This window comes from Spodoptera frugiperda, chromosome 3, assembly GCF_023101765.2.
Source record: "Spodoptera frugiperda isolate SF20-4 chromosome 3, AGI-APGP_CSIRO_Sfru_2.0, whole genome shotgun sequence".
NCBI lineage: Eukaryota > Metazoa > Arthropoda > Insecta > Lepidoptera > Noctuidae > Spodoptera > Spodoptera frugiperda.
Window position 1 is genome coordinate 11807792 of NC_064214.1, and position 27886 is coordinate 11835677.

The 27886-nt window shown below is 34.7% G+C and overlaps 2 protein-coding genes across 54 annotated transcripts in view; one reads left to right on the forward strand and one right to left on the reverse strand.

Annotated features, from left to right (window-relative positions):
- The window catches only part of LOC118273910 (sodium channel protein para), a 104734-nt gene that overhangs the window by 35963 nt on the left and 40885 nt on the right, over positions 1-27886 (reverse strand). The gene's annotated exons all lie outside the window — the stretch shown is intronic.
- LOC118273915 (cytochrome P450 6B7) lies at positions 1551-27607 on the forward strand. Of its 18 annotated transcripts, none has more exons than XR_007707420.1 (4): positions 1553-2892; positions 15105-15165; positions 21074-21353; positions 21428-21440. XR_007707420.1 is itself a non-coding variant. In XM_050706618.1 (4 exons), the coding sequence occupies exons 1-4, from the start codon at positions 13830-13832 to the stop codon at positions 25363-25365; spliced, it is 1512 nt and encodes a 503-aa protein (XP_050562575.1). In that variant the 5' UTR covers positions 13778-13829; the 3' UTR covers positions 25366-26068. The 18 variants fall into 18 exon arrangements, 16 of the variants coding, with proteins under 16 accessions (XP_050562550.1, XP_035447007.2, XP_050562537.1 ...); XM_050706618.1 differs by lacking the exons at positions 1553-2892; positions 15105-15165; positions 21074-21353; positions 21428-21440 and adding exons at positions 13778-15033; positions 20182-20252; positions 24364-24424; positions 25190-26068; XM_050706593.1 differs by lacking the exons at positions 21074-21353; positions 21428-21440 and adding an exon at positions 17007-17503 and having other exon boundaries at positions 1551-2892.

Genomic DNA, 27886 nt, shown 5'->3' on the forward strand with positions numbered 1-27886 from the left:
TCATCAGTGTATTAATTAATTCAATAATTTATACTGTTTCAATAACGGGCAACAACCGGTTGTCGTGTTGTCAATTTTATGTCAACAATTTGTAAAATAACTGTTCATTATGTTTCGCATTAGTCATTCTTCTAACAACTGCTAAATATAAACCACTTATGATATTCGTTCATTTAAATGTTTGACTGCCTCGTTGGCCGAGTGGTCGCAAGTGCGACTGCCGGGCAAGGGGTCTCGGGTACGACTCCCGGGTCGGGCAAAGTATTACTGGGTTTTTCAGTTTTTCGAAAATTTCTCAATAGTAGCATGGAGTCTAGAATTGTGCCCAGTATATGACAATAGGTTCACCCCCTATTACATGGGACTTATAACACAAATGGTAAAAAGTGGGTATACATTGTATAGCGACATTACGTGTCGTAATGTCCACCTCTGCCTACCCCTTCGAGGATAAAAGGCGTGACGCTGCTTGCTTTTTTCTTTATCTCTTAAATGTTTAATCTGTGTTGCTAATGTTTAAAAAGATTGTTTATTTTTAGAAAAAGTCAAGGTAATCGTAACTAGTTGTGGTATAAAAAACATAATATGTGGTTTATAAGTACTTCGTACATTCGTGTTATACACGTATTATCATTTGTATCAATATCAATGTAATTAGTAGATTAAGATAAGCTAAATTAATACTTTAATTTGACCTGTTTATCAAATGTGGTAAAGGTTAAATAGGTTACTCGACTTAAAACAATATGTATTTAATAGTTTTAGCCCCCGACTTTGTCCAAAAATATCTATTTACTAGTTTTAGACTTTGTCCTTCTGGAACATATAAGGCATGCTTATAATTGAGCGAGGAGTATCTCAGAATTCAATTTCATTGTAATGAATTCAGTAGTGCAGCCAAAACATAACAGACAGGACTTCTTTTTAACCGACTTCAAAAGGTTCTTTCTTATATGTATAAGGTATTTCCGTATAAGGATACTTAGGAAATAAAACTTCAGCGCTTAAATATTAAGGGCCTATGCACATGCACACCACGTTTTTTTGTACACGCGTTTTTCTCCTGCAGAGCAGTTTGTTGTCGTGTATCGATACAAACGCGCGGCTGTATCGCTACAAACGCGCGTCGACGGCGCGTTTAAAAATCGTGGTGTGCATAGGCCCTAATTTACACTGCGTGGGTCCCCCCTTTAACTTATTGTTGGCATGTTTTGCTGTTTGTTTAAAATGCCCATTGTTTATTTGTATTTATGCTGTATCGTGCCTGGTACTAAAAAATGCTTTTTCTTTCTTTCTTTCCAAATACAAACTATCATGATTTTAAACAAAAAGAGGCTGGAGGGGTAACCTAACATTAAAATAGCATGTAATCAAATATATGTGGAACAACGAGATCCAACTAAGTAGACACATATGTACATGCCTTTTATAGGGACATCTAACGAGGTAATCATAGAGTAATTACCATAATGAATACTTGAACCAAACAATTACACAAACAGACAACAAGAACGTTTTGTATCATGACGTTTCGTATCTTGTATAAAACATGTGGTTAAGTAACATTTCTATACACATCAACCAACTCTCAGTTTGTGCGAACAACTCTTCAAAATGTTGCTCTTGTATCTCCCGATAGTGCTGACATCTTTCATTTACCTATTCTATTTGTATTTCACAAGGACTTTTAACTATTGGAAAAGCAGAAAAGTTCGCGGACCAGAACCGACTGTGTTCTTTGGTAACATCAAGGAATCAGCTCTGCGCCAAAAAAATATTGGCGTCATAATGCAAGAAATCTACAACAAGTATCCCAATGAGAAAGTAGTCGGTGTCTACAGGATGACCTCTCCTTGTCTCCTTATACGAGACTTGGACATCCTAAAACATATCATGATCAAGGATTTCGAAGTGTTCAGTGATCGTGGCGTTGAATTCAGCAAGAAAGGACTGGGGCAGAACTTGTTCCATGCTGACGGAGACACATGGACAGCCTTGAGGAATCGGTTTAGCCCAATTTTCACGACCGGTAAATTAAAAAACATGTTTTATTTAATGAATGAAGGTGCCAATCATTTTGTAGAACATATCAGCACGGAGTGTGAAAAGAAGCAAGAGTTCGAAGTACACTCTCTTCTACAAACCTACACGGTGTCCACTATATCTGCTTGTGCTTTTGGAGTTGGTTACGACAGTCTAGATGACAAGTTGGAGACGCTTAAACTCGTGGATCAGATAATTTCTGCACCAACATACGCTAATGAGTTAGACATGATGTACCCCGGACTTCTCACATCCCTCAATCTATCTATCATTCCGGGCCCTATACAGAAATTTTTCAAAAATCTTGTAGATAACATTATAGCTCAAAGGAATGGTAAACCAACGGGAAGAAACGATTTCATGGACCTCATATTAGAACTACGTGAAATGAGAGAAGTCAGTTATACAAAATATGGGAATTATGTGAAGCCTCTGGAAATAACTCCTGAGGTGATGGCAGCGCAAGCTTTTGTGTTTTACGTGGCTGGGTATGAGACTAGTGCTACTACTATGGCCTACCTGATGTACCAACTAGCGCTGAACCCACACGTCCAAAACAAATTAATAGCTGAAATCGATGCAGCTGTTCAAGCGAACAATGGAGAAGTGACATACGACATGGTTAAAGAAATGAAGTATTTGAACAAAGTATTTGATGAAACTCTGCGAATGTACTCGATTGTAGAACCTCTGCAGAGGAAAGCCACAAGAGACTACCATGTGCCCGGGACTGACCTGGTAATAGAAAAAGGTACAATAGTATTGATATCCCCAAGAGGAATCCACTACGACGAGAAATATTACGCCAACCCTGAACAATTCAACCCTGACAGATTTGACGCGGAGGAGGTGGGCAAGCGGCATCCGTGCGCTTACTTACCATTTGGACTTGGACAAAGAAATTGCATCGGTAAGGATAGCTTAAGATGCATTTGCACACAAATGATATTTTTGCTAGCTAGCTATACTTTGGAACGATCACCTAGCTTCATTGACAGACAGATTGACGGACAATTTTATTTGACGTTTTAAAAGTGCCTAATTAAGAATTAATCTATATATTAATACGTGATGCAAAAACTTTCGGAACCTTTTTACGAAAATTGCGCGGACGTAGGAGCATAAAATTTGGTACACTTATAGTTTATGGGTAGGAGAAGTGAAAAATGCTAATATTTTTCAAAAATAATGCTTATAAAGTACATTAAATCAATAAATAAAACATTACACACACTACCATGCATAGCATCGTATTTGACAAAACGTCAAAGTTGATAGACATTGCGATGATATTCTTACGTCTCATATGAAATGAGGTTTCTCATTGAAGGAGGTTTGGTTATTCATGATCCGCCGGAATATATTAATTTGAATTTCACAAAACTAATAGCAATTTGTTAAATAAAAATTATCCTTGAACGTATGGAAAGTGGTATTGTAAATTAAATCGTATATGGTCGAATTTCGACCACTAGGCGACCACTAGTTGAAATAAATGCTTTGACTCTTTTGAAATTTCGAAATAAATGCTTTGACTCTTTTGAAATTCTCCAAAACGTATGACTATGATGCAGGTTCGTAATATTATGTTTATTTCTAAAAGTTCATTTTTCTTTTCAGGCATGCGATTTGGCAGACTCCAATCTCAGTTATGCATTGTAAAGGTTTTGTCTAAGTTCCGAGTGGAACCGTCGAAGAATACAGACAGGAATCTAAAAGTTACCCCACACCGCGCCATCATTGGACCGAAAGGAGGCATCCATCTTAATATTATTCCTAGAGTGTTGAAAGCTTGAGGTGAAGATATAGTCTGAAAAACTAAATAATATGAACTTAATCTAAATACATGTGACATACATGTATTCAGATTAAAATCATATTTCCTTAAGACAAGTTAGTTGATCTGTATATTTTGTAAATAGTTTTGTCTAAGATATTTTTTTTGTTTTTGTGAATTTTGTTCATCTTAGACCTCATAATATCCTTGAAATTAATTATAATGTTTTTCGGCTTCCTCCCGTAACTATTTGACGATGAATTCCACCAGTTTCCAACCATGCGAGAGGTTCATATAATTAATTTAGTGTGTCTCACTAAAGTTATAAATAATATACTTGAAATTCCTTTCGATGTATATGTCCTTCAAGTCACGTACCTTATTGTATAGTAGGTACACGCTAAAAATCTGAAGTTCTTTGTAAATAGATTTTTTTGGACAAATCACGTTGCAATCTATCGATATAGATTTTATTAACTACATTAGACTTTACTAACTACATAAGTTCACATTTTATTGGACATTCAATTATACATACATACACAATATTTGAACAATAACCGCCGTACTCAGAGTCATTTAATAACTACTTAACCCAGTCCTTAGCAATTGTATTTGAATCCAAATCGTTACTAAGGAATAGTATTAGTAATCATTAAACCGTCGTATGCTTAAACATGGATTCACGCGTGACATAATGAATTTTCTATTGTGTCTTACATACGCGGCACACAAGAGGTTAAATGTCTCTGAGTACGGCTGTCATTTTCTTGTATAGCAACTCGATATAAATAAGTACTATAAGTATATCTCTAACTAATCTATAATGTAAAAATATATGTGATATAACGGTTGTAAACAATTATTTTTGTGTCACATTAAGCAGTTACGTAATCGCTGTGGCCTTGAGACCTCAGTGAGGCGCGAGACCGTATCAATTAGGTATCTACCGTACTCGACAATGCGTGTACGACGCAATTGAAAAATTGGGTGTGTCAATTGCTAATTCACTTCCTACTCAGTACATTTGCTGTTTTGAAGAAAACAGCACTAAATACATAGACTATTTATGATGTTCTTAAGTTTAAACTATCAAGTACTTAATTAAAATACTTATTTTAATTGGTTTGTTATTATTTTCATTGCAGAGCTTACAATATTCCAAGCTGATTAATATTGTTATAATGTTTTCCTATCTATAAGAACAATGTTTATCAAATCCTACAAAAATAAAATGTATATGTTTATCAAAAACCACGTGAGTGCTTAAATTAGGTAGTAGGTACCATAATTCGTACAATACTTTATTAACATAAACATTACATATTTCATCCATAGACTTGTTTGTTGAATTTAATAATAACATAGAAGCTGTTTTTTTTTTATCTAAACATCGTTTTTTTTTCTATTCACGTTCCATATTCTTATTTAGTAACCAGTTTTAATTTTAAATTCCTTGTTTACGTTCTATACATCACATCGCCACGCCTGTTATGTACGTATCAAAAGAGTAGCTAGAAATTGTCTACCATTTGCCATAATACCCATTCATCAAGTACCATTTTCCTCGATGTAAGGTTAAATTATACCTTTTGTGTTTTCATGGGTGTATAATTTGGTATTTGCGACACAAAACAACATTCATACTACTATTGACATTTTAGCATTCTAAGTTAATCAGAGAATGGCGATTGATAAGAATATTTTAAAGCTTGATATCTAAATATATTGATAAAAATAACAATTAGGAATTATGTTTTGGTTACAATAACAACAAATGTGTCTGGCCAACAATATAACAGGTCTAACGGTTCATTCATTCATTCATTTAGCATTATTCGCGGACCGAGTTGTGTGTTCTCCACGATGTTCGTTATAAATTTATCACTAGTGATAATAGTGTTGTGTATTTGTTTGTATTATTACTTCACAAGGACGTTTAACTACTGGAAGAAAAGGAATGTGCGTGGACCGAAACCTACCGTCTTCTTTGGAAACATCAAAGATGCAGCTCTTCGTAAGAAAAATCATGGTATTGTCATTCAAGAGATCTATGATATGTTTCCGAATGAAAAAGTCGTCGGTATATATAGAATGACGTCACCCACGCTACTCGTCCGAGATTTAGATATCATTAAGCATATCATGATCAAGGATTTTGATGCGTTCACCGATCGCGGTCTGGACTTCAGTAACCGAGGTTTGGGACAAAACCTATTCTTTGCTGATGGACACACCTGGACGGCTTTACGAAGTCGGTTCACCCCAATTTTTACAACGGGTAAATTAAAAAATATGTTCTATTTGATAAATGAGGGCGCTGACAATTTCGTGGATTATGTTAGCACTGAGTGTCAAGTGAAAGAAGATTTTGAAGTAGTCTCTCTCCTTCAAACATACACGTTATCTACAATCTCATCCTGTGCCTTCGGTATTAGTTATGACAGTCTAAATGATAAAATAGAGACACTAAAAATTGTTGACAAAATACTTGCGAGACCAAGTCATGCGCTGGAATTGGATATGCTGTATCCAGGACTTTTAAAATCGCTCAACCTATCCATCTTTCCAAGAGAAGTGCAACAATTTTTCAAAAATCTTGTGGATCTCATAATCACTCAGAGGAATGGTAAACCTTCGAACCGGAACGACTTCATGGACCTAATACTGGAACTACGTGAAATGGGAGAAATTAATAGTACGAAACATGGAAACACTACGAAACCTATTGAAATAACTCCAGAAGTAATGGCATCACAAGCTTTCACATTTTACTTAGCTGGTTATGAAACCAGTGCTACTACTATGTCTTACATGCTTTACCAACTAGCAAAAGACCAGGACATTCAATCTAAATTAAGGGCAGAAATTGATAAAATCACTCAAGCGAATAATGGAGAAATAACATACGAAACCATTAAAGAAATGAAGTATTTGAACAAAGTATTCGACGAAACTCTTCGCATGTACTCAATTGTAGAACCTTTGCAGAGGAAAGCTACTAGGGACTACCAAATACCTGGAACTGATTTGGTAATCGAAAAGGACACGATAGTACTTGTATCTCCGAGGGGTATACACTATGATGAGAAATATTACGACAACCCTGAAGTATTCAACCCTGACAGATTTGACCCGGAGGTAGCGGGCAACCGGCATCCGTGCGCTTACCTACCTTTTGGAATTGGACAACGAAACTGTATCGGTAAGTAACAATAACAAGCTTGATAATAGTTCGGGCTTGAATATTATATCTATCGACCATTGACCTTGTCACGGTGAACAGATTTACACAATGTAAATAGATTTCAAAATACATTATACATAATGTCGTATATGACTGTATGTGTTATTGTATTTTTTGTAGATATGTTAGAAAGCCATTTGATCAAAAATATAAAAAAAATACCATAAGCATCTGTTTAATATTATAATTTAATCCAAAAAAAGGCTGGAGATGGTTTTATGACAAAAAGTAAGAAAACGTTGCATTCATTGACCCTTATGCTATACCTATTGTTGCGAACTGCTGAAAAAAAACAGTACTTAAAGTACACATCAAAATCGCAATTTATCGACCTTATAATAAATTACAATGAATGAAAACAAAGTTAATACGAATGTGTCATGTCCGAATTTTGCCATCGCAAATAAAACTTTATTAGTAACTACTAATGATGCGATTTTGTTTTTCAAGGTATTCGGTTTGGAAAGCTGCAGTCCCAGCTGTGTATAGCGAAGATTTTATCCAAGTTTGAAGTGGTACCTTCGAAGAATACACCAAAGAAATTAGAAATTGAACCAGATAGGGTCCTAATTGGGCCCAAAGGAGGATTACGGTTGAAACTAGTGCCTAGAAAGATTAAGACGTAGAATTAACAAAAAGTTGTCTATTTTTAGGACTGTCTCAATTTGCGAATGGTCGCAAACGCAACTGCCAAGGCGGTTCAGGCTAATTTTCCATGCAAAGCAAATTATAATCAGATCTAATTTTTATTTTATTGTGTATTATGTTATAAAAATACGACACGTAGTGCTATTTTGTTTTGTATCAACAGTGTTAATAAATTACGAATAGTTTTGTTAAAAATACAAATAGCATTTGATAGCGATTTCTTAATTTAGAATGTAATGAAAACCTTTTAAAACTTGTATTCTAAGAAACGAGTGTATAGGTACCTAAGTACCTACTAGTTATACCTATATTTTATACCTTGACCTTGACCGAACTTGTGAATACTACTGCATTTAAGTTTACTTATTAATGTTATTTCGTTTGTAGTATATTATATTTCTGCTTTACATAATAAAATTCTATAAAACTAAGAGTTTTTACCTTATCTATAAGGTATTAAAAACCGTAACAAACGAATGAGCCAAAAGCCAAATAAAACCGTTTAAAAAGAGTTTTTTCAAAAACGTTACTTAGATATTGTTACAATCTCTATTAAAGTTCTAACAACATGCCATATAGATGCCAAACACAAATAAATATCAGGCAACGAAAGATACAAATCATAATGCTATAATAGGTAGGTATAGCAACAGACTGATTGCAAACAAAATGATTAGCAGTATCGCGTAGTCTGCGGCATAGTAGCAAAACATTACATAAAACTATATAAAGCCTCGAAGACTCAAAAACTCGCAGTAAATCTTCGCCATTTGTTCGAATCAGCGAGCGATATCACAATATCACGTACCTACTACAAAGCTATTATCTCTGAACTCTAGTTAAATAAAACAAATTTCGTGATAACATATCCTAAAACTGATAACACTGTATGAAAATATTAACACCGTCATAATCAAATGTGCCTCTTCGTATATAAACTGATGTTTAACGAAGTCACTCACTCATAACACATTATTCGGCAAATGTGTTAAGAGCTCCTCAAAAATGTCGCTCCTATATATTACTCTCGGATTAAGTGCAATAGTTTACGCGTTATACCGTTACTTTACACGAACATTTAACTATTGGAAGAGCAGAAATGTTCCCGGACCGGAACCAATCCCGTTCTTCGGGAACATCAAGGAATCAGTTCTACGTCAGAAGAATATTGGCATCGTAATGCACGACATCTATAAGGCGTTCCCAAATGAAAAAGTGGTTGGACTCTTTAGAATGACATCTCCTTGCCTCCTCGTCCGGGACTTGGAGATAATCAAACATATCATGATCAAAGACTTCGAGGTGTTCACTGACCGCGGTGTGGACTTCAGCAAACAAGGATTGGGACAAAACCTGTTCCACGCTGATGGAGAAACATGGACTGCTTTAAGAAATAGATTCAGTCCCATTTTCACCACAGGTAAATTGAAAAATATGTTTTACCTCATGAATGAAGGAGCTGACTCATTTGTGGACTACGTTACTACAGAAAGTCAAAAAAGACAAGAGTTTGAAGTGCATCTGCTCCTGCAGTCGTATACTGTGTCTACTATTTCCGCCTGTGCCTTTGGAGTTAGCTACGACAGCCTGCAAGACAAAATGGAAGCCTTGAAGCTTGTAGATCAAGTTATTTCATCGCCAAGTTACATAGTCGAGTTAGACTTTATGTATCCAGGACTCTTGCGATCGCTTAACCTTTCTCTTTTCCCGAAAACGGTGTTGAAATTCTTCGAAAATCTTGTTGACAATATTATTTCCCAGAGGAATGGTAAACCATCAGGACGAAATGATTTCATGGACCTCATATTGGAACTTCGTCAAATGGGAGAAGTCGAAAGTAGGAAATACGGACACAGTGGCAAGACGCTAGAAATAACGTCAGACGTGATTGCAGCTCAAGCTTTTGTATTTTACGTGGCCGGGTACGAAACTAGCGCCACCACAATGGGCTACATGTTGTACCAACTAGCGATGAACCCAGACATCCAAAAGAAGTTGACTGAAGAAATTGACGAATCTCTCAAAGCAAATAATGGACAAGTAACATACGAAACCATTAAAGAAATGAAGTATTTGAACAAAGTGTTTGATGAAACTCTACGAATGTACTCGATTGTAGAACCTCTGCAGAGGAAAGCTGTAAGAGAATACAAAGTGCCCGGTACTGACTTGACGATAGAGAAGGATACGATAGTACTTGTATCTCCGAGAGGTATACATTATGATGAGAAATATTACGACAACCCTGAAGTATTCAACCCTGACAGATTTGACCCGGAGGTGGCGGGCAACCGGCATCCGTGCGCTTACCTACCTTTTGGAATTGGACAACGAAACTGTATCGGTAAGTCATTTATTCTAGAACTCTGTTACTTTCACAAATATTTTTTCTATTAGTGCGACGACTCGAAGTATAGATTTTTAAATTAATGTATTTATTTATCAAACTTATTTTTCCTACACTTAAACGAAAACATAGTAAATATAACTACCGTTGGCATTCTTTAAATCAAAAGTCAAATCTTGGAATCAAAAATTTACTACCTTTTAGATGTACCTTTAGAACCTGACCGACAGACTGACGGACAATTCAATTTGACGTTTCAAAAGTGCCTAATTTAGGATTAATTGAAATAAATGCTTTGACTTTGACTTTGCCAATGTGTGAATGAAAGTCACTAAAAGACATGTTCAATGTTTTCAGGTATGCGGTTTGGCAGACTTCAGTCTCAATTATGTATAACGAAGTTGCTGTCCAAGTTCCAAGTGGAGCCTTCGAAGAACACTGCAAGAAACTTGGAGGTGGAACCTCATCGCGGTATCATCGGACCTAAAGGTGGAATACGGTTGAATGTTATTCCAAGAAAAATTAAATCTTAAAATCTTAGTAGATAGAAATTTTCTTACAATCGTATCTGTGTATATGTGATAGGGTCAGTCTTACTATTTATTCTAAAATTGGTTGAAGTGAAAGAAATAAAGATCTAAATTAGCAATATGATTATTAAAGCAATATGTTTTAGTAGATAAAATGATATATTAATATTATATTAATAAAATTAGAAATGACTTGAGAACAATCATCGCAATCCTAGAATAGTTTGATATTAGTAAAGCAACTACTCTGAGATTCTTCTCATTGAGATTGGTGCTTCTACACCAAATAAGCATTATTGTAAAAACTGAGCATTTAATACAAATTATACCTCGATTATGCCTATCAGTGAACAGCACTCACATACTAAATATCTATAGGTATAATGTACTACATGATGTAGTTACAAAGAAACAAAGAACTACCACAAGTCATTATTACGTATTATGTAAGATGCCGTTATCAAAAAAGGTTTATATTGAATGTAATTATCTAACCAGATTATGAGACTGACAATGTGAAAAGATAAGTAGATATAACATAATACCCTTTGTTTGTATAGAAAACAACCGTAAAAATATTATCTTATCATTAATTGTTTAGTTTTCTGATATAAAGTGTGTGTGTGTGAATGATAAAAGTAATTTTCAGGTGTAAAGAACATGCATTGTTATTATATAAGTACATACTGTATGTAATGGCAAAGAAACCATTGCAGCTATTGTAAATATTTAGCTTTAAACATATTATTATGTAATGGTATGTCAATTGTTTGTTATAAAATATACAAAAATAACTTTATTAGTTGTTTTGATTTGTATTCAAATACCCTTGACTATCGAGTTCATCCAATAGACTTATGTGAGTATAAGGTCTCAAGTTTAGGTCTAATTATAGAACTTCCAGTAAGTAATAGTTTAATTTAAGTCGTGGTGGCCTGGAGGTTTAGACGTCTGCTTCTCATGCATGAGAGTGTGAGTTCGAAATCTACCAACGACAAAGTACCAATGTGACTTTTTCCGAGTACTGTATTTTCTAGGATTATTTAGACACCATTGACAAACGTTGAAGGAAATTTGAAATCGTCAACCTGTATGTTTTGGCAATAACTTTGCCATCGATAAAATGCAAGAGAAGACTTAATTAGACTTTCAAGTAAAACGGTAACCTACTTCCATGAAACAAAATTTTATAGCCTTTTGAATAATTGAGCGGTAATAATTGAGTAAAAAAGCACAGAATTCAAGCCAATTCTTTTTTTATAGATTTTCAGCTATGATTTTTATATATTTCGTGGACATTACCTCGCCTGATGGTAAGCGGTCATGCAGCTGATGAAGTACGCCTGTCTTTATGCTACCTATTTAATGTTTTATTATTTGAAGTTATAAAAATGTTCAGGAATCACAGATTCTGTCAAGGAAATCTTTTCCGCACTTTTAATTTACCCAGCGCTGAGCTAAGCGGGGTAGTATGGCGGCTACGAGTCCAGTTTGTGTTATTCGTTATTGGAAACTGATTCATTTGTTTCATATAACATAAAAACGTAAACAAGTAGGTAGGTATAAAAAACAACAACGTGATTGATAAAAAGTGATTGCAACTTGACTGCTTAATCCTGGGGGGCAAATAATAAACGTGATAAAAATCTGCACTAAAACTGATAACTTAATTTGTGGGTAAATTTAAAAATCATATTAACATTAACATAATATCCAAGAGTCTCTATTGGATTTTTTTATGCAAGGACAAATAAGCAGATGGGTTGCCTGATGGTAAGCGATCAGCGCGGGTGTCCACCAGCGGTAGCCCGAAGCTCCGATTTAAGCATTCCTTAAAATCTATCTTTTAAAAAGAACCGCATCAAAATCCGTTACGTAGTTTTAAAGGACAGAATAGCAACAGACAGAAAAAGCGACTCTGTTTTATATAGTGTAAATAAAACAGAGTCGCAGAGATAGTAATAATGATATTAAAATTAGATAATCAATAAAATATTTATGCGATTTTATCACACTGCCCAAAATTGCTAAGTCACCTTGAATAAGCAAGACTTCGAGTATTGACACAATCTCAGGCAGATTTGTGTACATTTAAGACCCAAATTTCCATTAGCCTGTGTATAAACAAATCTTTATCTAGTCTGACTACAGATAAACCTGAACTTTAAACTGTAATGCTCCATCCTATCAGGCGTCGAGATAATAGCAATCTTTTTTATGTATCAAAAGCCCCAAAATCCTTGTACGTATCAAGGACCGTTAATGATGATGGTATTTTGTAGCCCTTGATTTTTTTATGGTATAAGCCGGTAAACGAGTAGACGGATCACTTGATGGTAAGCAATCGCCGCCGCCAATGGACACCCGAAACACCAGAGGCGTTACAAGTGTGTTGTCGGCCTTTTAGGGGATCGGGAAGATTAGGAAGGTGACTAATTGGTTGCAAACTGAGATACGATTTAATTTATTATTATAATCAAAATAGTACAATATAACAGTTATATGAACCAACTCAACCAACTCGTTATACAATTTAAATTTTAAAAGAGAGAGAGGCAGAAATTATTAGAACAAACACAAATTATACAAATCAAAACATTGTTTACAATGGTTACGAGGCTTAGCGACAGCTTTTAGACAATATCTAGTAGAATGACCAGACTTATAAATTACGTCTGGAAAACGGACTTGGTTTATACATAGTAAGATCAAGTTTTAAATATATCTCTATATATAAAAATCTGTTGCTGTTCGTTAGTGTCGCTAAAACTCGAGAACGGCTGGAACGATTTGGCGAATTTTGGTCTTGAATTATTTGTTGAAGTCTAGGGAAGGTTTAATAATGTTGTGTTAATAAAGGTGTAATAATTAATAATGTTTGAGGCGGTACGAAGTTTGCCGGGTCAGCTATAGTAACTGATAAATAATGTTGATTTATATTTTATTGTGATCCAAATACGTTATATAACAATGGGACCTAAATACATAGAAGTAAGCATGATAATCAAAATCAAAAATGAATGTTCATTGTTAGTATAAAAAAATATAATTACTCAAAACTAATACCACATTAAAGTAGCGAAGTCATTATGACTTCCTTAGATAACCCACACGAAGAGTCGAGCGAAATATCGTGCTGTGATTATCCTAATCAAGTTTTCGATTCGTATATAAAATCGTCGAGCTATTATAAATGATTCATAAGTGTTCGGACCGCGTATTTGGCCAGTCGCAACCATGGCGGCCTTATATTTCCTCGCCGCAGTTCTAGTGTTAGTGTACGCGTTATATTATTACTTCACAAGGACATTCAACTACTGGAAGAGTAGAAATGTGCGAGGACCAAAACCAGTTGCATTATTTGGAAACATTAAGGATGCAGCTCTTCGCAAAGAAAATTATGGCATCGTAATGCAAAATATATACAATGCATATCCAAATGAAAAAGTGGTCGGTATATACAGGATGACTTCGCCTTGTCTCCTTATTCGAGACCTGGACATTATCAAACATATCATGATCAAAGACTTCGAAGCCTTCAGTGATCGTGGAGTGGAATTCAGCAAAGAAGGATTGGGACAAAACTTATTCCACGCGGACGGAGATACATGGACTGCCTTGAGGAACAGATTCACTCCCATTTTCACAACAGGTAAATTGAAGAACATGTTTTACCTTATAAATGAGGGAGGCGATTCATTTGTAGAGTACATCCGTACAGAATGCCAAAAGAAGGAAGAATTTGATATTCAGCCTCTTCTCCAGACTTACACTATGTCTACGATCTCCGCCTGTGCATTCGGAATTAGCTATGATAGTCTTGATGATAAAATGAATACTCTGAAACTAGTGGATAAAATATTTTCTTCACCAAGTTATGCAAATGAATTGGATATGATGTATCCCGGTCTTCTGAAATATCTAAACCTTTCTTTATTCCCTACATCCATAAAAAAGTTCTTTGACAATCTAGTGAAAAATGTTATAGAGCAAAGAAATGGTAAACCATCGGGTCGAAATGATTTCATGGATCTTATTTTGGCGCTCCGTGAAATGGGAGAGGTCACAAACTCAAAATATAACTCTGCAAAGCCAGTTGAAATAACACCTGGTGTGATAGCAGCGCAAGCTTTTGTGTTTTATGCGGCTGGTTATGAAACCAGTGCTACCACTATGACGTACATGCTTTACCAACTAGCGATGAACCCAGACATCCAAAAGAAGTTGACCGAGGAAATTGACGAGTCTCTCAAAGCAAATAATGGACAAGTTACATACGAGAGCATTAAGGAAATGAAGTATTTGAACAAAGTGTTTGATGAAACTCTACGAATGTACTCGATTTTAGAACCTCTACAGAGGAAAGCTGTAAGAGATTACAAAGTGCCCGGTACTGACTTGACTATAGAAAAGAACACAATTGTGCTGGTATCTCCGAGAGGTATCCACTACGACGAGAAATATTACGCCAACCCTGAACAATTCAACCCTGACAGATTTGATGCGGAGGAGGTGGGCAAGCGGCATCCGTGCGCTTACATGCCGTTTGGAATTGGACAGAGAAACTGCATCGGTAAGTAACATAACATTTTATTCGCCTTTTTGGTAGGGGCCAATTATCCAATGACATCTCCCGCCTTGAGCGAGACAAAAAGGAGAGTCAGATTATTACTGACTAAAAAACCGAGCTGGATAGTTCCGTTACCCCGCTAGACAGTTCGCAGCTTAAATGATAATTACTTGAAAAAACTAATTGTTGAAGAAATAACATGTTTAAAAGTTCTGTAAAAAAACTATGTGATGCTTGTAAATTAATCAGTCAGCAAACTGTTCCAGACTGAATACAAGTCTCTTTTCATATAAAGAAGGCATCCACGTTGATAACTACATAAAAGGGGTTTATACGCAGACTAATTATGTTATTAAAAAAAGATAATTAAAATAATAAAAGTAATTATAAAAGTCTAGAGTTCCCCATTTCTTTTTGTCAGTGGAGTCTAAAAGAAAGTAAATATTATAACTTGAAAGACTGATTTAGAAACCGCACTATTATACTTTAAATGCAGCAAGCTGAATATATGCACTAGATGCTAATAAACCTGAATTTGTTATGATATTAATATACTAGATTCTCAAATATTTTGAAAACAAAATAACCACACACAACGTCACGTCTTTTTATCCCCAAAGGAGTAGGCAGACGTGCACATTATATTGCTATACAATGTACACCCCCCTATTTTCACCATTTGTGTTATAAGTCCTATGTAATTTCACACAATTTTTATTAATGATATTGAATCGTGTTTTAAAAATGCAAAAATAATTCTATATGCAGATGATATGAAAATTTTGTTTCGAATTAATGATATTAGTGACTGTCTCGCTCTTCAGCAAGATCTCGATTGCTTGTTGAATTATTGTACGAAGAACAAACTAGAGCTCAATGTATCTAAATGTTTTGTATTATCTTTTACTCGTAAACCTAATTTTGTAAGCTACCAATATAAATTAAACAATATGGAACTCAAAAGAATTGAAGCTATGAGGGACCTAGGTGTGACATTTGACTCGAAATTGCTTTTCGACGTGCATATTGATAATATCATAAAAAAGGCTACCCAAGCACTTGGCTTTATTTTGAGGCTTTCAGCTGATTTTAAAAATATTAAAACATACAAAATACTATATTGTGCGTTTGTCCGCAGCCACTTGGAATACGCTTCACAAGTATGGAACCCAAACTATAACGTATATATTGATAGGATTGAGCGTGTTCAGAAACGTTTCCTTAGATTTCTACAATTTAAGACCCGTAAATATTCTTCCAACTACATTGTCAGGTGTAAAAGATTTCATATGCTACCTTTATACGAGCGCAGGCGTATAGCTGATATTGCTACTCTCTTTAAAATAGCTAATAGTGGGATGGATTGTCCGGAGCTTCTCAGTAAATTGGGACTGGTAACGCACATCACACTGTTAAGGAACCCCCGCCTTATTCATGTCCCACGAGTTAGAACGACATACAGGCAAAATTCTTTTATGTTAAGAGCAGGCAAATCTTTCAATGTAATCTCGCGTGATGTTGACTTAGATTTGTTTAATACCAGTGTTGCTCGTCTTAAGCGTTGTCTAGTTAGTAATTTTTTTATTTAATTTTTTTTTTCTGTAGTCACATGTGATAGGAGTGTTACAATTTGTCCAGACACCAATCGATATTTTTTTTTAACACTGTAGCTATTTGTGAAAACTTGTTAATGGCCTTCAAGTGTAATATTATGTCTCTCTATTGTTTCTTCTAGCTGTAAGTTTTCCGAAAATGTTAAAATAAAATAAAATAATAGGGGGTGAGCATATTGGAACTAATGTCATAAATGGCACTTATTCAATTCTACGTTTATTTATTTCCAGGAATGAGGTTCGGCAGACTTCAATCCCAATTGTGCATAACCAAGTTGCTGTCCAAGTTCCAAGTGGAGCCATCGAGGAATACTGCAAGGAAGCTGGAAGTGGAACCTTGTCGCCTTCTCGTCGGGCCCAAAGGAGGGATGCGTCTGAATATTGTTCCAAGAAAACTGAAGGCTTAAAGACTTTTAAAACTGTTCATAAATCCATCCATCTAACAGGTAAATTTAGGTACAACAATGTGTAAACTTTTTATTCATTGAATTTTCGACTTTGCATGTAAAGAATACGGTTGAAATCTAATACCACAGAAAATTACGTCAATTTTATTTTTCATTGAATTTTATACTTTATATGTAAAGAATACGGTTAAAAATTTAATACAGAAAATTGTATATAGAATATTGTTTTAAAGTTCAAAACCATAATTGTATGTTTTGCCAGTTATGATATTCTAGTGCGCGTGGACTTAGTAGGCTACTCCTTAGGTGGTGAACAGGGGTGTGGGAGCGGTTTGCATACTACTGCTTACAACGCATATGAAATTAGACAATAATAATTGGTGACCAATATTGTGAATAATAAATTGTTCTAATATTGAAACAAAAGACTAATGAACGTTTAGAAGTTTTATGTACCCTGCTAACTAATTCCTCGCGCACTATTATCGAGATATTATTAAAACTCATAAAGGGATGAAACCGTCGACAAATATCGATCAAAAATTCATTCATTTGCAAATTGTATATAATAATTAACTCATCGCACATTAATCATGGATTTACTTACTCTATAAGTGAGCTATATTTAATTAAATTATTTAAAAACTATGTTGGTTTTTATTATATAAATAATCATATTTGTTATACAAAAACGTTCTACTTATTTTAACTTGGTTCTCCTTTTAACTTGTACATTGTACCTATATCAAATAAAAAATTGGTTGTTTTAAGAAAAAGATTTGATAAAAAGAGACGTATAGACACGACGCGACGCTAGATGAACCATAAAACATTGTACAAAGCCATGATTTGAACTTGGTACATTTTTTATACGATAGTATAGGAATTTTTATACAGCCACAAAAAACATAATCACAATTCGGTAATATTCTAACCATGACATAGGACATTTCGACATAGGTTACAACACAACCAGAAAAAATAAATTATACTGTATAGAGATACGATAGAAAGCGCGGTATTTAATTTATTATTATAACCAAAATAGTATAATATAGCAGTTATATGAACCAACTAGTTAAACATTTCAAATTTTAAAATAAAGAGAGGCAGAATGTATAAAAATCAAAATTATACAAATCAAAACATTGTTTTCATCATGTGTTTACAATGGTTACGAGGCTTAGCGACAACCTTTAGGCAATATCTAATAGAGTATCCAGACATATAAATTACGTGAAGACGGACTTGGTTTATACACAGTAAGACCAAGTTTTAAATATATCTCTATATATAAAAACCTATTGCTGTTCGTTAGTGTCGCTAAACTCGAGAACTGCTGAACTGATTTGGCGAATTTTGGTCTTGAATTATTTGTGGAAGTCTAGGGAAGATGTAATAATGTTGTGTTAATAAAGGGTGTAATAATGAATAATGTTTAAGGCGGTACGAAGTTTGCCGGGTCAGCTAGTAACTGATAAATAATGTTGATTTATATTTTATTGTGATCCAAATACGTTATATAACAATGGGACCTAAATACATAGAAGTAAGCATGATAATCAAAATCAAAAATGAATGTTCATTGTTAGTATAAAAAAATATCAATACTCAAACCTAATACCACATTAAAGTAGCGAAGTCATTATGACTTCCTTAGATAACCCACACGAAGAGTCGAGCGAAATATCGTGCTGTGATTATCCTAATCAAGTTTTCAGTTCGTATATAAAATCGTCGAGCTATTATAATTGATTCATAAGTGTCCAGAGCTCGTATTTGGCCAGTCACAACCATGGCGGCCTTATATTTCCTCGCCGCAGTTCTAGTGTTAGTGTACGCGTTATATTATTACTTCACAAGGACATTCAACTATTGGAAGAGCAGAAATGTGCGAGGACCAAAACCAGTTGCATTATTTGGAAACATTAAGGACGCAGCTCTTCGCAAAGAAAATTATGGCATCGTAATGCAAAATATATACAATGCATATCCAAATGAAAAAGTAGTCGGCATATACAGGATGACTTCGCCTTGTCTCCTTATTCGAGACCTGGACATTATCAAACATATCATGATCAAAGACTTCGAAGCCTTCAGTGATCGTGGAGTGGAATTCAGCAAAGAAGGATTGGGACAAAACTTATTCCACGCGGACGGAGATACATGGACTGCCTTGAGGAACAGATTCACTCCCATTTTCACAACAGGTAAATTGAAGAACATGTTTTACCTAATAAATGAGGGAGGCGATTCATTTGTAGAGTACATCCGTACAGAATGCCAAAAGAAGGAAGAATTTGATATTCAGCCTCTCCTCCAGACGTACACTATGTCTACGATCTCTGCCTGTGCATTCGGAATTAGCTATGACAGTCTTGATGATAAAATGGATACTCTGAAACTTGTGGATAAAATATTTTCTTCACCAAGTTATGCAAATGAATTGGATATGATGTATCCCGGTCTTCTGAAATATCTAAACCTTTCTTTATTCCCTACATCCATAAAAAAGTTCTTTGACAATCTAGTAAAAAATGTTATAGAGCAAAGAAATGGTAAACCATCGGGTCGAAATGATTTCATGGATCTTATTTTGGCGCTCCGTGAAATGGGAGAGGTCACAAACTCAAAATATGACTCTGCAAAGCCAGTTGAAATAACACCTGGTGTGATAGCAGCGCAAGCTTTTGTATTTTATGCGGCTGGTTATGAAACCAGTGCTACCACTATGACGTACATGTTGTACCAACTAGCAATGAACCCAGACATCCAAAAGAAGTTGACCGAAGAAATTGACGAGTCTCTCAAAGCAAATAATGGACAAGTTACATACGAGAGCATTAAGGAAATGAAGTATTTGAACAAAGTGTTTGATGAAACTCTACGAATGTACTCGATTGTAGAACCTCTACAGAGGAAAGCTGTAAGAGATTACAAAGTGCCCGGTACTGACTTGACGATAGAAAAGAACACAATTGTGCTGATATCTCCGAGAGGTATCCACTACGACGAGAAATATTACGCCAACCCTGAACAATTCAACCCTGACAGATTTGACCCGGAGGAGGTGGGCAAGCGGCATCCGTGCGCTTACATACCGTTTGGAACTGGACAGAGAAACTGCATCGGTAAGTAACATAACATTTTATTCGTCTTTTTTGGTAGGGGCCAATTATCCAATGACATCTCCCGCCTTGAGCGAGACAAAAAGAAGAGTCAGATTATTACTGACTAAAAAACCGAGCTGGCAAGTTCCGTTAACCCGCTAGACAGTTCGCAGCTTAAATGAAATTACTTGAAAAAACTAATTGTTGAAGAAATAACACGTTTAAAAGTTCTGTAAAAAAATTATGTGATGCTTGTAAATGAATCAGTCAGCAAACTGTTCCAGACTGAATACAAGTCTATTTTCATATAAAGAAGGCATCCACGTTGATAACTACATAAAAGGGGTTTATACGCAGACTAATTATGTTATTAAAAAAAGATAATTAAAATAATAAAAGTAATTATAAAAGTCTAGAGTTCCCCATTTCTTTTTGTCAGTGGAGTCTAAAAGAAAGTAAATATTATAACTTGAAAGACTGATTTAGAAACCGCACTATTATACTTTAAATGCAGCAAGCTGAATATATGCACTAGATGCTAATAAACATTAATTTGTTATGATATTAATATACTAGATTCTCAAATATTTTGAAAACAAAATAACCACACACAACGTCACGTCTTTTTATCCCCGAAGGAGTAGGCAGAGGTGCACATTACGCTATACAATGAACACCACTTTTCACCAGTGTGTTATTAGTCCTATGTAATAGGGGGTGAGCATATTGGAACCAATGTCATAAATGGCACTTATTCAATTCTACGTTTATTTATTTCCAGGAATGAGGTTCGGCAGACTTCAATCCCAATTGTGCATAACCAAGTTGCTGTCCAAGTTCCAAGTGGAGCCATCGAGGAATACTGCAAGGAAGCTGGAAGTTGAACCTTGTCGCCTTCTCGTCGGGCCCAAAGGAGGGATGCGTCTGAATATTGTTCCAAGAAAACTGAAGGCTTAAAGACTTTTAAAACTGTTCATAAATCCATCCATCTAACAGGTAAATTTAGGTACAACAATGTGTCAATATTATTTTTCATTGAATTTTCGACTTTGTATGTAAAGTCGGTTGAAATCTAATACCACAGAAAATTACGTCAATTTTATTTTTCATTGAATTTTATACTTTATATGTAAACAATACGGTTGAAAATCTAATACAGAAAATTAACAGCAAGTTAACCTACTGCAGGTTAACTTGCTGACCATTGTGTATAGAATATTGTTTTAAAGTTCAAAACCATAATTGTATATGGCTAATTTTGCCAGTTATGATATTCTAGTGCGCGTGGACTTAGTGAGCCACTCCTTAGGTGCCAAACAGCGGGTTGGGGGTTCGCCTACTGCTTACAACGCATATGAGATTAAACAATAATAATTGGTGACCAATATTGTGAATAATAAATTGTTCTAATATTGAAACAAAAGACTAATGAACGTTTAGAAGTTTTATGTACCCTGCTAACTAATTCCTCGCGCACTATTATCGAGATATTATTAAAACTCATAAAGGGATGAAACCGTCGACAAATATCGATCAAAAATTCATTCATTTGCAAATTGTATATAATTACTCATAGCACATTAATCATGCATTTAGTTTATAAGTATGCTATATTTAATTAAATTATTTAAAAACTATGTTCGTTTTTATTACATAAATTATTATACTTGTTATACAAAAACGTTCTACTTATTATATCTTGGTTATCTTTATAATCTGTACATCGTACTTATATCATATAAAAAATTGGTTGTTTTAAGAAAAAGATTAGATAAAAAGAGACGCATAGACACGACGCGACGGTAGACGAACCATAAAAAATTGTATAAAATCATGATTTGAACTTGGTACATTTTTTATATAATATTACACGATAGTATAGGAATTTATATACAGTCACAAAAAAACATAATCACAATTGGGTAATATTCTAACCATGACATAGGACATTTCGACATAGGTTACATCATAACCAGAAAAAATAAATTATACTGTATAGAGATACGATAGAAAGCGCGGTATTTAATTTATTATTATAACCAAAATAGTATAATATAACAGTTATATGAACCAACTAGTTAAACATTTCAAATTTTAAAATAAAGAGAGGCAGAATGTATAAAAATCAAAATTATACAAATCAAAACATTGTTTACAATGGTTACGAGGCTTAGCGACAACCTTTAGGCAATATCTAGTAGAGTATCCAGACTTATAAATTACGTGAAGACGGACTTGGTTTATACACAGTAAGACCAAGTTTTAAATATATCTCTATATATAAAAATCTGTTGCTGTTCGTTAGTGTCGCTAAAACTCGAGAACGGCTGGAACGATTTGGCGAATTTTGGTCTTGAATTATTTGTTGAAGTCTAGGGAAGGTTTAATAATGTTGTGTTAATAAAGGGTGTAATAATGAATAATGTTTAAGGCGGTACGAAGTTTGCCGGGTCAGCTAGTAACTGATAAATAATGTTGATTTATATTTTATTGTGATCCAAATACGTTATATAACAATGGGACTTAAATACATAGAAGTAAGCATGATAATCAAAATAAAAAATGAATGTTCATTGTTAGTATAAAAAAATATCAATACTCAAACCTAATACCACATTAAATAACAACTAATAGTAGCGAACTCATTATGAATTCCTTAGATAACCCACACGAAGAGTCGAGCGAAATATCGTGCTGTGATTATCCTAATCAAGTTTTCGGTCCGAATATAAAATCGTCGAGCTATTTATAAATGATTCATAAGTGTTCGGACCGCGTATTTGGCCAGTCGCAACCATGGCGGCCTTATATTTCCTCGCCGCAGTTTTAGTGTTAGTGTACGCGTTATATTATTACTTCACAAGGACATTCAACTATTGGAAGAGCAGAAATGTGCGAGGACCAAAACCAGTTGCATTATTTGGAAACATTAAGGACGCAGCTCTTCGCAAAGAAAATTACGGCATCGTAATGCAAAATATATACAATGCATATCCAAATGAAAAAGTGGTCGGTATATACAGGATGACTTCGCCTTGTCTCCTTATTCGAGACCTGGACATTATCAAACATATCATGATCAAGGACTTCGAAGCCTTCAGTGACCGTGGAGTGGAATTCAGCAAAGAAGGATTGGGACAAAACTTATTCCACGCGGACGGAGATACATGGACTGCCTTGAGGAACAGATTCACTCCCATTTTCACAACAGGTAAATTGAAGAACATGTTTTACCTTATAAATGAGGGAGGCGATTCATTTGTAGAGTACATCCGTACAGAATGCCAAAAGAAGGAAGAATTTGATATTCAGCCTCTCCTCCAGACGTATACTTTGTCTACGATCTCCGCCTGTGCATTCGGAATTAGCTATGACAGTCTTGATGTTAAAATGGATACTCTGAAACTTGTGGATAAAATATTTTCTTCACCAAGTTTTGCAGTTGAATTGGATATGATGTATCCCGGTCTCCTGAAATCTCTAAACCTTTCTTTATTCCCTACCGCCATAAAAAAGTTCTTTGATAATCTAGTGAATAATGTTATAGAGCAAAGAAATGGTAAACCATCGGGTCGAAATGATTTCATGGATCTTATTTTGGCGCTCCGTGAAATGGGAGAGGTCACAAACTCAAAATATGACTCTGCAAAGCCAGTTGAAATAACACCTGGTGTGATAGCAGCGCAAGCTTTTGTATTTTATGCGGCTGGTTATGAAACCAGTGCTACCACTATGACGTACATGCTTTACCAACTAGCGATGAACCCAGACATCCAAAAGAAGTTGACTGAAGAAATTGACGAATCTCTCAAAGCAAATAATGGACAAGTTACATACGAGAGCATTAAGGAAATGAAGTATTTGAACAAAGTGTTTGATGAAACTCTACGAATGTACTCGATTGTAGAACCCCTGCAGAGGAAAGCTGTAAGAGAATACAAAGTGCCCGGTACTGACTTGACTATAGAAAAGAACACAATTGTGCTGGTATCTCCGAGAGGTATCCACTACGACGAGAAATATTACGACAACCCTGAACAATTCAACCCTGACAGATTTGACACAGAGGAGGTGGGCAAGCGACATCCGTGCGCTTACATGCCGTTTGGAATTGGACAGAGAAACTGCATCGGTAAGTAACATAACATTTTATTCGCCGTTTTTGGTAGGGGCCAATTATCCAATGACATCTCCCGCCTTGGGCGAGACAAAAAGGAGAGTCAGATTATTACTGACTAAAAAACCGAGCTGGAAAGTTCCGTTAACCCGCTAGACAGTTCGCAGCTTAAATGATAATTACTTGAAAAAACTAATTGTTGAAGAAATAACATGTTTAAAAGTTCTGTAAAAAAACTATGCGATGCTTGTAAATGAATCAGTCAGCAAACTGTTCCAGACTGAATACAAGTCTCTTTTCATATAAAGAAGGCATCCACATTGATAACTACATAAAAGGGGTTTATACGCAGACTAATTATGTTATTAAAAAAAGTATAAGAATTAAAATAATAAAAGTAATTATAAAAGTCTAGAGTTCCCCATTTCTTTTTGTCAGTGGAGTCTAAAAGAAAGTAAATATTATAACTTGAAAGACTGATTTAGAAACCGCACTATTATACTTTAAATGCAGCAAGCTGAATATATGCACTAGATGCTAATAAACATTAATTTGTTATGATATTAATATACTAGATTCTCAAATATTTTGAAAACAAAATAACCACACACAACGTCACGTCTTTTTATCCTCGAAGGAGTAGGCAGAGGTGCACATTACGCTATACAATGAACACCACTTTTCACCATTTTGTTATTAGTCCCATGTAATAGGGGGTGAGCATATTGCAACCAATGTCATAAATGGCACTTATTCAATTCTACGTTTATTTATTTCCAGGAATGAGGTTCGGCAGACTTCAATCCCAACTGTGCATAACCAAGTTGCTGTCCAACTTCCAAGTGGAGCCATCGAAGAATACTGCAAGGAAGCTGGAAGTTGAACCTTGTCGCTTTATCATCGGACCCAAAGGAGGGATACGTCTGAATATTGTTCCAAGAAAGCTGAAGGCTTAACACATTAAACGCCATGGGGGGCAAATGTGACCGGCGTTAGCGGAGGATTTGCCTTCAACAGATTTTTGTTGGCAGTCAATGTATAACGACTTTTAAAACTGTTTATAAATCCATCCATCTACCAGGTAAACTTAGGTATACCAACGTGTTATTTTATTTTTTTCATTGAAAATTCGACTTTGTATGTAAAGAATACGGTAGAAATTTAATACAGAAAACTATCAGATTGCAGTAGCTTAACCTGCTGATCATTGTATATAGAATATCGTTTTAAATTTGATTCGAAATAATAATTGTATGTGGCCAGTTTCACCAGTCATGTTATTATGGAGTGCGCGGACTTAGTGGGCTACTCCTTAGGTGGCGAACAGGGGTGAGGGGGGGGAGGCAATTCGCCTACTGCTTGTAACGCATATGAGAATAGACAATGATGATTGATGACCAATCTTGAGATATCGGGAATATTAATGGTTCAATTATTGAAACAAAAGACAATTGAACGTATAGAACTTTTACGCGCGCAACCAACTAGTTCCGCGGGCACTATTATTGAGATATTATAAGACTCATAAAGGGAAGAAACCATCAACAAATATCGATTACAAATCCATTCATTTGCAAATTGTATATAATTACTCATAGCACATTAATCATGCATTTAGTTTATAAGTATGCTATATTTAATTAAATTATTTAAAAACTATGTTGGTTTTTATTGCATAAATAATAATTATACTAGTTATACAAGCACGTTTTACTTGCTATATCTTGGTTCTCTTTATAATCTGTACGCCGTACCTAGATCAAATAAAAAAAATGTTGCTTTAACAAAAAGATTAGATAAAAAGAGACGTATAGACGCGACGGTAGACTATAAGATAACTATAAGACATTGTATAAAAGCATTATTTGAACTTGGTACATTTTTTATATAATATTACACGATAGTATAGGAATTTATATACAGTCACAAAAAAACATAATCACAATTTGGTAATATTCTAACCATGACATAGGACATATTGACATAGGTTACAACATAACCAGAAAAAATAAATTATACTGTACAATGTACTTACAAATCTGCCTACCTTTTAACAAGAACCGATAATATTAAACTGTCAGATAAATTAACAAAAAAAACGTACTTGAATAGATAAACGAATCAGGAAGAAGCTAGAGGTTATTCAAGGTCATTCCTTTGTCTATCTATACCGTCAGCACCGCCGCGCGCCGTACTATGATGTTACATAACAATACATAAATAGCTATGTATAATATATTGTGTATAGAATTATATACTGTGGTACTTCATAAGAAATGATTTGTCAATAACAATTAATCTGACTAAATACATTAAAGAGTTTTATATCACTTATTATAAAACTATTTTTATATGTTATTTAATTCTTTTATACTTTTTGCTGGATATCCGTTAAGCTAATGAACAGCAATAGATATGTATAAATGTAATTAGTATATTAGTAAATGGAAGATTCCTACACAAATGCCTGAAGTCTAGAAACAGGTTTTGTAGTTAAGTAAAATGTTTTGTAATCACGAATGTTACATACTCTTGTACCCAAAATTGGCACATGTAGAGTATCTAAAGACGGGTAGGTGCGAGAGAAAGTAATAAACATGGAGTTGTCGGTGTCTGTAATTCAATGAGTGGTGGTAGATACGTCTGGGTAGGGCGAGTTGAACAAACCCAGTGCCGCATTGATCGATACCACCGGCCGGTTCAGGCGAAACGCCCCGAACATTGCAGCACTTTATGAAAGAAACACTATCTCTTTTTTATATATAAATACCTCTTTTATGGATTATGGTACTAAAAAAATAAGTGTTTTTATAAATATCACTAATCCAACCCTTTCTAGTCACCAATCAATAACGCCAAGGAAAAAAACCGCCAACTCTATCAGTTCTGTATAAAGGTGATTTTTCAAAAAACTCTAATATTTATTGAACAAATCATTATTCTCCCCGTTATTAAGCATCGTGGTAGCTAATTATCATCCTTATTTTTATTAGATTGGTTGAGAACAGTGTCACAGCTTAATTTATTGAGCACAAATTTTGTGTTTCAATCGGCAGAATTGTTAACTTTTGGTTGAATTTATTTGAATTTAATGAAGTCAGGTTATGTAATATGGAACCAAATACGAAATAAATTGACTGTATATTTTTGTGTATTTAAAAATTGCTTATGCTTATAAAATATAGTGTTTTGTCTTTTTTTTTATTCTTAATTCAAATAAGATAGGTTTCATCCATTCCATTAATTAACAAAAACAATGGCTTAACGTTTTTGTAAAATGTCAAATTATAGGAAAATTTTGTTCCAGCAATTTTATTAATGTTTATACCAAGTAAGGAACGCCAGTTTTGACATGTTTATAAGTGAACAAAAAATAACTCGTTATATTTTGTATCAAATCTGTTTACGTTACATACACATACAACTGATCAAAATTCCCCGAAAACATTACTAAAAGTGTGAACAAACAACCGAAAT

Coding starts and splice junctions, on each gene's coding strand:
- LOC118273915 (XM_050706593.1), top strand. CDS start 1,615: ATGTTGCTCTTGTATCTCCCGATAGTGCTGACATCTTTCATTTACCTA. Junction 2,893..15,104: donor ACAGATTTGACGCGGAGGAG/GTGGGCAAGCGG, acceptor GATGCGGAGGAG/GTGGGCAAGCGGCATCCGTG. Junction 15,166..17,006: donor TGGACAGAGAAACTGCATCG/GTAAGTAACATA, acceptor ATTTATTTCCAG/GAATGAGGTTCGGCAGACTT.